This window comes from Phacochoerus africanus, chromosome 8, assembly GCF_016906955.1.
Source record: "Phacochoerus africanus isolate WHEZ1 chromosome 8, ROS_Pafr_v1, whole genome shotgun sequence".
NCBI classification, from domain to species: domain Eukaryota; kingdom Metazoa; phylum Chordata; class Mammalia; order Artiodactyla; family Suidae; genus Phacochoerus; species Phacochoerus africanus.
This window is the reverse complement of record NC_062551.1, coordinates 18,564,642-18,576,880: the sequence shown is the minus strand read 5'-3', so window position 1 is coordinate 18,576,880 and position 12,239 is coordinate 18,564,642. Positions and strand designations below refer to the sequence as shown.

Genomic DNA, 12,239 nt, shown 5'->3' with positions numbered 1-12,239 from the left:
GTGTAAAAGATAAAAATCAAACAAAATACTCTTATGTCCCAAAAAGCTGGGGTGGGGTGGGGTGAGGAAATACAACAAGGTAAAAGGAGCCTCTGGATGTGGGAGAGGAGATCACTCCTTTTTTCAGGTCCTCTTTTTGGCATCTTCAATAGTTCTATAATAATCACGGAGCATTTTTTATAGTGAAAAATAAACACAATTCAATTTAACAAATGTAATGAGCTCCCATCACTGGGAGTATTTAAAAGCAAAGGTTGGAAAAGAGATGAGAGAAGAGTCCTGTAGCAACCGGGACAAACAGATGCTGCCCAGTTCGGTCTCTTCCAACTTGAATGAAGACAACCCACATGCTGGAAAGCGCCTCAGTTGGAAAAGGAGCCTAAACTGCTGAGGGCTAAGAAACACATATCCTGCTTCAAATTTAGAATGCGGCAGGAAACCGACAGACCAACTCTATTTTCTCAACATTTTTAGCCTTATACTCAAAATACCATTTGGGACTGGGTTTACTGTGCCACCTGGTACATTATATCACTTGAAATATTATATGCTATACTGTCAGTGGATTAGCATCAGCAAAAAAAAAAAAAAAATTTTCTGTCTTTTTGTCTTTTTAGGGCTGCACCCATGGCACACGGAAGTTCCCAGACTGAGGTCAAATTGGAGCTATAGCTGCCAGCCTATGCCACAGCCACAGCCACGCCAGATCCAAGCTGCGTCTGTGACCTACACAATAGCTCATGGCAACTCTAGATCCTTAACCCACTGAGTGAGGCCAGGGGTCGAACCTGAATCCTCACGGATGCTAGCCAGATTCGTTTCCACTGAGCCACGACAGGAATGCCAGCAAAAATATTTTTTAAAGCGAATACAATTATTTGAAATACTCCCTTTATCAAAAGGGACAACAAATCCTTAAAAAGGATGCCATCAGAGTGATGTCACTAATATGAAAAAAGAGAATAAGGTACAATAGTCGTGCCAAGGAAACTCCCAAGTAGTCCCAAGTGCTGCTAAAGGAATTAGTGGAACAAGATAATTCTAAAACAGTAAATGAAAAATAAATGGGATGGGTTACATATATAAAACTAAAAAATGCAGCTGGTACCACTAGGGAAGTTCAGCACCAATGTTAAGGTTAGGTTTATTAAAGGAAAAGCAGTCATGAGCAGTTATATACTTACACCCATTAAAAAAAAATCCTAATGGTTTTCATACACTGTAAGAAATTCTGACTGATATTCTGCTGACTAGTAGCAAATAAATACCACTCTATCCATTTGGTTCTTTATGGCTGAAGATCAATATGCCCAAAACCTACATTATAAAAATTTAGTGAAAGTCTGATATAATTATGAATTCCTTGTGCCTGTGCCAGAAAGAATAAAAAACCATTTGGAGTTTCAGATTTTTCATAACAAAGGAATGGAAGCTAGTGAGTTTAATATGTCTGATGGTGTTCATCTTATGTAGCTATTATATAATTATTACAGTATTTGGTACAAAAACCTGTTCTTTCTCTGCTGTACCAAGTCTGAATTACCTTGACTTCCTAATGAAGTATTATTTTGTTGACAAAGGGTGACCACACTACAAGACCACTGGCAGCTGCACGGGCTCGGCAGCAACGAACTGCAACTGAGCAAGCGTATTCAGCTTGGCTTTCTTTTCTTGAGCCAGCGGAGAGAGACCCAGCACCCTGTCTCTGAAATACAGAGGGTCTGCTGCACACTCATGACAACCCCCGCTGGGCAATTCAGAGCTAGAAGGAGTGTCGACAGGGAGTGCTGAATGGCAGGGGCCCTACCAGAGAGAGGGACAATGGTTAGGGCACAAGGGCACAGCCACAAACACCTCGGTGGCCAAATCCAACTAGGGAGGAGGTGGCAAAGAAACCCAGGCACAAAGCAGAGGCGTCAGCAGCCAGGAAGGACCCGGACTCACAAAGATTAACCGAGCAGAGCTGGGTGGAAAATAAAGGATCAAAGGGCCTTCCTAAGGTTTAAGGGTGGTAGTGCTGGGCGAGAAAATCAGAACGCTGAGAGAAAACACAGAGCCTAAGGAGAATTGTTGAATCACATTAGGGACCAGGATCCTGACCCAAGGCATCATGGCCTAATAGTCATGTCCCTGTACTGAGGGACAAAGAGCAGAGAGAGAAGAAAAGCCTAGCCATGTTCCGGGCTCCCACTCACCCTGATTTTATATCAGTGTAGAAACAGTTCTGGTAGAGAAGTGTTTCTGAAAACAGGATAACACCTCTCAGACTTGCTCAACCTTGTAAATTATACCAGCTACAGAGCACTTAGCTTGAGGACTACTTGAAACACGCGATCAGCTGACTTCAGGGGATTGTAAAGGCCCCTCTGTGTTGCCGCTGCCTTACCTCTGCTCCAGGTACCCCAAGGCCTGCCTGACGAACTCCATGCGCACCTCCACGCTGTTACGGCTCTTCAGGGCGTCGGTTGCCGGCGCCAAAAGCACATCTGTCATTTGTTTTACCATGGCCCACATGTCAGAGATGTTCTGCACATAAACAAGACCGCGTGTGACATGGCTGCAGGGTGGGGAAACTGGTTCTTCAAGGTGTTCTGACTCAAAGGCAGGCAGGATGTGGAGGGGGACTGGTCAATGTCCTGAGACCCTCAGGCTCAGGTCTAGTACAAAAGACCCACCTCTGCCCCGCCAGATACTAGGCTCCCGTCTTCCTACCGGCAGCCCCTGTTTGCGGGCTGGTTTTCAGATTAATTACTATACCAGGTCTGACATACCCACGTACATAGTTAAGACCACACAAAAGTAACAAAAACACTGAATCTCAGCGGGTTATCCCTTAAGAAAGAGTGAATACATTTATAATAATCCAAAGATCTAGGAGTTGAAACTCAAGTAGCTGCATTTCTGTCCTTACAAGGTCATATGAGTTTTTTAAGGCTTAAAATAAGAGTTTAACCTACATAATATAGGTTTTGTCCTCCCAGAGACTCTCCAGGGGCCACTGCTGCTATCCCATTTTGTGAGTGTCACGGCCTCCCATTTTTCTGCCTACTCACTCCTTTCAAAAGACGCCTCCCACGCGGCCGCCTAGGAAAGGCATGGGCGTTCTCTCCTGTGTGTTAGCACCACACAGCTGGACCCCCTCTTCCCAGAATCCTCCTGGCTATAAATCTCTCCTTAGAAACGTGTTCCCTGAACCCTCTGCTGACAAAGTTAAGAAGAATCCTTGGAAGACAGCGGCGATTAGACAAAAGCATGTTTACACTGTTTCCAAAGGAAAAGAAAAAAAATCCCCTTTTTATTGTCTCTCTCAAAAATTAAAAAAACTGTAGAAAATCCACCTAAATGACTCTTTCTAGGTGGTAAGATGGTAGATAAATTCTTACTTTCTCCTTTAGATCAGTTTATATTGCCTTATACTTTACTACTTAAAAAAAATAGAGTTAGGAATTCCCATTGGGGCTCAGTGGGTTAAGGATGCAGTGCTGCTGCACGCTGCAGCAGAAGTAGCAGATACGGCTTGATCTGGCATTGCTGTGGTGAGGCTGGCAGCTGCAGACACAGCTCCAATTTGACACCTAGCCTGGGAACTTCCATACACCGCAGGAAGTTGGATAAATTTTTAAAGAGAAAAAAGTGTGTATGAGTGCCTGCTTCTGTTATAGCCTTCCCTCCTTTTCCCATCCTGGCCACCTATCAATCTATTCATCCACTTTAAAAAAATTTTCTCCCCTAGGGGGAGAAAATTGGCCAAGGATAAGAACTGAGGGACAGGAATAAAGATGAAGAGCCAGAGAAGAATGGAGACAGTGGCATAAGAATAATGCTTGTAAAGACCCCACCTGAGTCAAGTTCAAGGGGCTCACTGGGCCTATTGAAGATGCATTTAAAATACATAAATTTGGAGTTCCCATTGTGGCTCAGGGGGTTACGAACCCGACTAGTATCCATGAGGATGCAAGTTCAATCTCTGGCCTCGCATGGCGGGTTAAGGATCTGGTGCTGCCGTGAGCTGTGGTGTAGGCTGGCAGCTATAGCTCCAATTCGACCCCTAGCCTGGGAACCTCCATATGCTGTACCTGTAGCCCTAAAAATAAATATATATATGTATGTGTGTGTGTGTATAGCATCATCATCAAAAACCATCCCAAAATAGTAAAATAAACCTTTGAAGAGCAGTTAACATCTTATTCCATGGCGCAGAGCCTCTCTTTAGCATTATTTCTGCAAAGTTGGCAAGCGCTAATCCCATCAGAACACCAGATCCCATGGGTCTACTCAGGTCAGCTCTGGGCACTACCTTATCATCCAGCTCTGCGACAGAGGCACAGAGGTCCACGAGATTAGGCTGCAGGTGTCCATTTACAATCTTCTCATTATAGATATAAATCTGAAATGAAAAGCAAAGTAAATGCCACAGATTTTATTTTCACCCCTTCTTTTTAGAACACCTTGAAGCAGTTCTGAAACCAGCTTTTCTGCCCAATGGTCAGCAGAAGCGTTAGCCAACCTTTCTTGTCTCAGAGTAGCTGGGTAGCCTCACTGCCTGGAAGGTAAGGCCTCTGGCTGGCTTCCAGTTCTGTGTCTGAGCTTTGAGCAACAGCATGAACACACACCAAAGTTAACTGTGACCCAAGTTTTCCTAACACTGAGGAATGGGAAGAGGGTGGAGCCGGGGGAGGAGTACCACCGGCAGGACTGTGCTGCTCTGCCCAGTAGACCCTCAGTCCTAGTGAGCAAGGACCAAAGGGGGAAGATGGGACGATGGAAGGTCTCCTGCTACTGCTTCCTATGAATCCGAGGCAAAGTTTGGTAAATCTTTCTGGCAAAAGGACTGAAAGAAAGGCCCCAGGCCCAGGGTTTGTGGAATGAATAAGGAGTGAAGGGTTGGAGCCTTCCACATGTGTTAGAAGAGCAGCTGCTGCATATTTGGGGTACCTGTTTCTCTAGGAAAGAATCCCAGTTCTCTAGTACAATCTTCCTAAGAAAAAGGAATATAGGGAGTTCCCATCGTGGCTCAGTGGTTAATGAATCCGACTAGGAACCATGAGGTTGCGGGTTCGATCCCTGGACTCACTCAGTGGGTTAGGGATCTGGTGTTGCCATGAGCTGTGGCATAGGTCACAGATGCGGCTCGGATCCCGCGTTGCTGTGGCTCTGGCATAGGCCAGCAGGTACAGCTCCGATTAGACCCTTAGCCTGGGAACCTCCGTATGCCACAGGAGCGGCCCTAGAAAAGACAAAAAGACAAAAAAAAAGGAATATAGGATGTTTATAGTATGGAAAAGCCATTATTACTCTGCATTTTATTTTAAAAGAACCAATATCATGATGGTAACAACTAGTACGTTCTAGTCTTTGCATATGAAGTGCTTGTTCTACTGAGGTCTGAACAAGGTAGGGATGTCACACAAATCAGGACTCCATCAAACCTTACTTCCCTCTACTTTTTTTTAACGGCTGCACCTGCTGCATGTGGAACTTCCCAGGCTAGGGGTCGAACTGGAGCTGCAACTGCCAGCCAACACCACAGCCACAGCAACACCAGATTCTAGCCACATTTGTGACCTACACCAGTGTGCGGCAACCGTGCAGCAACGCCGGATGCTTAACCCACTGAGGGAGGCCAGGGATCGAACCCACATCCTCACAGAAACAATGTCAGGTCCTAACCCACGGGAACTTACTAAAAAATGTTTTTTAAACCATAAGGTGTTTATCCTCTCAACAAGCATCTACAAGGGGCCTTCCCTTGGGTACTATGTTCAATATGGGATATAAACATCCACTCTCCACTGGAAGGGACAGCCAAGTAAACAGATACATGATGTTACAGTGTCTTTAGTTTTACAAAGCTTTCATCCTCACAGACACAGAAGATACCATAGTCTCCCTCCTCAGAAGCTTATAATTTCATTAAGCCTAAACTCTGGAGGTGCCTGTGGCAATGGAATAAGTAAACCATATAATGAAAGGGAAATTTTTAAAAATCTGAAAGTACATTTTTTTAAAATGTGGGAGAAACAGAGATTTAAAAATTGGAGAAGTAAATAAATCAAGGCACAGTCATAAAACATGAGGGAGTTGGAAGGATGGGGACTGGTATGCGCGAGGCCAATGCAACTGGCTTCAGATGCCTGGAGTTAGAAGTGGCAACAGTACGCTGAAGGAGAGAGGCTTATCAAGAACATTCAGGGAAATTTTCCAAACAAGGGGTGCAAGAAGGATTTCTGATAATACCATCAGCTCACCAAGTAGGTCAGTTAAGGCCACACTCCATTTGCTAAATAACTGGCAACTGAAGGCAGAGACCTCTGTTAAAGGCACAGGGTCTAAAGGTTTCTCCCTGTGCCCAGCTCATCTCCACAGTTGCTGTATGTTTTTGCCTCCACCCACCCACTCCAGGTTGGAGGGAAGGGAGAAGTGGGTAACGCTTGGGGTCACGTGGGAACCACCGGAGTTGGTCATGACTGTGCACATGTTCTTTGGTCACTGCTGGTGCAGGATGAGTTACAGGGAAGAGAAGCCCACCACCCTCAATTCTAGAAACAAGACTGTTTTCTCTTCTTGGTACTCTGTGTAGGAATGTGACATATTATAATAAAATACACAGATGGCCAGCACCAAAAGTTAATTTCACGTAGGTAGTGTCCTAAGGGCAGGTTCAGTTAGTGGGGTCCCTTTACCACAAAGCATCTCAATCCACACTCCCACTATCTCATGGTCATAATATACAGCTAGAACCATGACCCCCAAGATATCATGAGCTTCTCCAGGACAGTAATATGAGGTAACAGTGAATATACTATGCTTACCAAGGCAGAAAAGCATTTAGAAAATTTCTCTCAACAGCAAGAGCTGAAGGAGGTTTCTGGTAATACCACCTGCTGACAAGGTGATCAGTTAATTCAGAACTCCATTTGCTTAGTGGGGCAGTTACTCAGAGCTTTACTGTAGATGGGCTGTTGCCAAATGTAAAATGAGATGCTTTGGTTCAATGTATGAGGCAGATTTCAATTTCCTTAAATCAAACCTGAGTCATTTTATTACCCAATTTGACAGACTTCTCCAGGGACCTAGATGGTAAAATATTAACAAGTCCTCTCAGTGAAAACCCGACTTGCTTTTTCATGGTTTGTCTTTCACATGAAGTCTGTGTTCTCTTTTACTCCTCAGAGGGCCCCTGTAGGATTTTCCTGGATTTGATCTTTCTTGAAAACACACTCACCTGCCGGGCATAGGCCATCTCGATGCTGTCCAGAGAGCTTCGACCAGGGGGTCCCACATCACTGATATAACTTGGCTATAGATAAACAGACATTCAAAACCGGTTCAGAATAGCATTCATTCAGGTAAAGAAAAAAAACAAAACCTCATAAACACATGCTTGTCATTAACAAAGCTGTTAGGAGTCTGTTTCCTAGTCAGATTTCCTCAAGATGAAGACTTAGGGGTTTCAACAGAAGACAATCTCTTACCATGAACACATGAGACGGGAGCAGGCATGGGGACTCAATTAACTCAAAAATAACGGGAGGTCAAAGAGGCTATAAGGGTATCTCAGTGTCTGCTTCTGGAAAGGCATATGTTTGTATTATTCGGTTTCAATGCCAAGCCCTGCTCCACCTCATCTTCTCTCTCCATGTTGTTCTATGCGTGAGCCTCTATCGGTCATATCAGACAGCTGAGAAAATGGAGTTTCTAGGGTCACAACTCTGGGATTCAGACATTTCCAATCTAGAGTCCACACTAAGACAACAGCTGCTGATTAATATTCTGCATCTGAAGACAATGGAGCCAGTCCAAGTTGGGCAGTTATTCATTCATTCAGTAAACATGTGCTAAGTGCCTGCCTGCAGCATGCATAGCTGTGTACACATCCACCACACAGGGATAACATGCTAGCCCATGGAGGCTGTCCCCAAAGAGCTTACCATCTGGTGGGTGGAGTTAGACACCAATATATGGAAAAGCTGATCACAGTCTTTTTTGTCTGTCTTTTTAGGGCCACACATGTGGCATGTGGAGGTTCCCAGGCTAGAGGGCGAATCGGACCTATAGCTGCCAGGCTACACCACAGCCACAGCAACATGGGAGCAGAGCCGCATCTGTGACCTACATCACAACTCACGGCAATGCCGGATCCTTAACCCACTGAGCAAGGCCAGGGATCGAACCCGTGTCCTCAGGATACTAGTTAGGTTCATTAACCACTGAGCTATGACAGGAACTCATACCAGTCTTTTTAAAGAGAAACCAAAGTTATCTTGCGTTTATTTCCTACTGTAAATAAATACGGATCAAAATTAGCTATGTCCCAATTAGGTATAGTAGGCATATTCTTTTTTTTTTTTTTTGGTCTTTTTAGGGCCACACCCGGGGCATATGGAAATTTCCAGGCTAGGGGTTGAATCAGAGCTACAGCTGCTGACCTACACCATAGCCAAGACAAGTGGGATCTAAGCTGCGTCTGTGACCTACACCACACATCATGGCAACACTGGATCTTAACCCACTGAGTGAAACCAGGCATCAAACCTGCGTCCTTACGGATACTAGCTGGGTTTGTTACCACTGAGCCACAACGGGACTCCCTAGTAGGCATATTCTTAAATGTCCAACGTTAGTTTGTACTGTACTGTAGCAGAGATCAAATTCCTTGAGCTTCTCTCATTTAAAATAAAACAAAAACAAGGAAACAACCTAAATGTCCCTTGACAGATAAATGTATTAAGAAGATGTGGGAGTTCCCGTTGTGGCGCAGTGGTTAAGGAATCCGACTAGGAACCATGAGGTGGCGGGTTTGATTCCTGGCCTTGCTCAGTGGGTTAAGGATCCAGCGTTGCCGTGCGCTGTGGTGTAGGTCGCAAATGCAGCTCGGATCTGGCATTGCTGTGTCTCTGGCGTAGGCCAGTGGCTACAGCTCCGATTCGACCCCTAGCCTGGGAACTCCATATGCTGCAGGAGCGGCCCTAGAAAAAGGCAAAAAGACCAAAAAAAAAAAAAAGATGTGGTACATACACACAATAGACTACTACTTGGCCATGAAAAAAGAACAAAATTATGCCACTGGCAGCAACATGGATGCTACTAGAGATTATCATACTAAGTGAAGTAAGTCAGAAAGAAAAAGACAAATACCATACGAAATCACTTACACGTGGAATCTAAAATATGGCACAGAAGAACCTATCTATAGAACAGAAACAGATTCACAGACATAGAGAACAATGGCATTGCTGTGGCTGTGGCACAGGCTGGCAGCTGCAACTCTGATTTGACCCCTAGCCTGGGAACCTCCATATGCTGAGGGTGTAGCCCTTAAAAAAAAAAAAAAAAGACAGAAAAATAAAACGCTCTATTCTCTAAAATCTAAAACAAGGCAGTTTAAAGTAGGCTTCCTGGGAGACAAATGGAGGATAGCAGCAAAACTCCCTAGCACTACCACAGCTGGTAAAGGGATTCCAGCTTGAGCACGCACTAGACAGGACAGAGAGGAGAGAGGCAGGAGGCAGAAAGCTGAGTTATAAACCCTCAATGGACTGTGTGGACACCTGGGTTCCAGGAGGACCACTCCACTCCCTGGCTGTGGAGACCTGGAGCCTCAGATTCACGTCAGTTGATGAAGGCGCTCTTAGATCATCTCAAAGGATCCTCTTCAGCTCTGGTTTTCTGCAATCACTGGTATTAATAGAGCTTTAAACAGTTTACTGTTCAAAATATCCAATTTGATCTCTGCTACAATATAGTAAAAACCAATGTATTGAATGAACATTAAGAATAAAACTAGAGGTTCCCATCATGGTGCAGTGGAAACGAATCCGACTAGGAACCATGAGGTTGAGGGTTCAATCCCTGGCCTTGCTCAGTGGGTTAACGATCCAGCATTGCAGTGAGATGTGGCGTAGGTCACAGGTGTGGCTCGGATCTGGCATTGCTGTGGCTCTGGCATAGGCCGGCAGCAACAGCTCCGATTGGACCCCTAGCCTGGGAACTTCCATATGCCATGAGTGTGGCCCTAAAAAAGACAAAAGACAAAAAAAAAAAAAGAATAAAGCTACTATTTCTAGTAGGACATACCTGATTTTGATCTACATTCGTTTACTACAGTAGGGGGAAAAGTTTGACTAAAGGTTAAACTTTAGTCTTTCTAAAAAAAAGACTAATAAATTTTCCTTATGTTGGCATCTAACTCTCCCCATCAGATGGTAAGTGTGGTAGGTGATGCTGCCTGGCTGACCCAATGACCATTTCAAATCCCTACCTCTTACCTCTACTCCCTGTCACTTTTTCAATATATCCAATGGTGTGCTGGCTTGGGGAAGAGGACCTCTGCAGCGTTTGATGGTTTCTGTCGCATAAATTCTCCCGCCATGGCAGAATTCAAGCTATTCCAAGTGGAATCAACTATACTACAAATTTTCTGAAAACTTAATGACAGGTCCTCATGAGCTGACACCTATACACTACCCTTCCCCAGCCTCTGCCGCAGCTAGGAATAGCCATGCACCCTCATTTTAGCCAATGAGATGAAAGCACAGGCCTGGTAGTACATTCTGGCTTAGTGCAGCTAGTGCTTTTTCTGATAAAGGGAGAAAGAAGAGTCTGGCTTGGCCTTTCAGCTTTCTCCTCTGAATGCAAACAGGATGTCTAGAGCTGCAGCAATCATCTTGTGAGCCCAACGTAAGTGGCCGTGCTAAAAATGATGTACGGAGATAAGGAGGTGTCTCGGATGGCACCGCAGAGCAATTGAGTTAAGGCCCACTCTCCACACCTGCAGACTTCTTGTTAGGTGAGAAAAATAAATCAAGGTTTCTGTTACTCACAGCTGAAAGCATTCCTATCCCAAATGACTGAAAACGAGGTTACAATAACAACGGCTACACTTACTGAGCAAACTACTGTTTGTCAAGCACTGTCTTAATTTCTATTAACTCCACAACCTTATGAGAGACCTACTTTTATTATATCAATATTACAGATGAAGACACCACAGCACACAGCAAGCAACTTGCCCTGAGGTCACTCAAGAGGAAGGCAGTGGAACCATGGTTTGTGTCCCCAGCCTGGGGCCCACACTGCCTGCCAGGGCAGCCCGGGGCAACTGTCCAAGAACCCCCATCAAAGAACAAGAAAGAGTACTGGATAGAAATCCTGGCTCCACTGCTCACTGGCTATACGATCTTGATTGAGTAAACTGCTTCTTTCGGGCCTGGGTTTCTTCAGCTGTAACACAGGGGCAGGAGTGGTACCCACCTCATAGGTTTGTGAGAGGATTAAATGGGAAGAAAACAGTACTTACTTCACAGCATGATTGTGAGGAATAAGTAGAAGGAACTCACTGCCCAACAGCTGACCAATAGGCGCTAGCTGTTATTTTTTAAATAAAAAATAAACAACCATAATGAACACAGGAATAAATCCGACGTTGAACTATGGACAGATATGGGTAGATATGGGCACTGCAGAAACATAACGTAAAATATTTTACATTGTGCTGGCTGGGGATTCTCATCTCATTTTTCTACAGTGAACACACATTCCTTGTATGAACAGAAGCCCCCCACCAGCTCATTTTCTACTTCTGAACTAATTCTGAGTAACACAATTGAGGACTGTTCTATAACACAGCCATCTTTCTGGAAAAGAACTAAGTTTCTAAGTTCCTAAGTTTCCAAGTCTTCTGAAAGTAAAGAGCACAAAGTCTGTTAATTACAGTAACCTAACTGGGGGGAATAAACAGGAGGAAGAAAAGGGGAACAGCACTAAACAATTCTGCAAGGAAACAGTTGTTTTGGCTAAATATACATAAACAGCCTTGAGAAATATTTCCCAGTACTACTCAAAACCTAATTTTAAAAATTATCCATTTAAAAAGTAGTTGGTTTTCAGCCTTCAAATTTCCATTTAAATTAATTCTGCCTATCGTGCTTGTTTTCCAAAGTACCTTTCCTTCATTTGCCCTTGGTCAAGCCTCTATTTCACCACACTTAAAGTCAATTATCCATCAACATTCCTGAGCAGAGGAACCAGCAAACAGTCATTGGAATTTCAAAGCCGGGGTTGCTAGCGGGCTGGGAAAGTAGAAGCCCTTTGCTATGTGGGAGTAACATTCCCAACTTCTCAGGTTTCCTTGGTACTGGGGGCTGATCAGACGTCAGTGGGGATAAAAGGAGCAGCGGAGCAGCGAATCAGAGACCGAAAGGCAGGAAGATGGGAGGGTCGGCCGGAGAGGACAACAA

The 12,239-nt window shown here is 44.5% G+C and overlaps 1 protein-coding gene across 1 annotated transcript in view; it reads right to left on the bottom strand.

The window, feature by feature from the left end:
* The window catches only part of NUP93 (nucleoporin 93), a 115,554-nt gene that overhangs the window by 16,195 nt on the left and 87,120 nt on the right, over nt 1–12,239 (bottom strand). The window contains exons 6-8 of the mRNA XM_047789847.1: nt 7,226–7,300; nt 4,298–4,387; nt 2,387–2,526 (exon numbers count right to left, since the gene is read on the bottom strand). Coding sequence (XP_047645803.1) covers nt 2,387–2,526; nt 4,298–4,387; nt 7,226–7,300 — 305 coding nt within the window. The remainder of the gene's footprint in view (nt 1–2,386; nt 2,527–4,297; nt 4,388–7,225; nt 7,301–12,239) is intronic.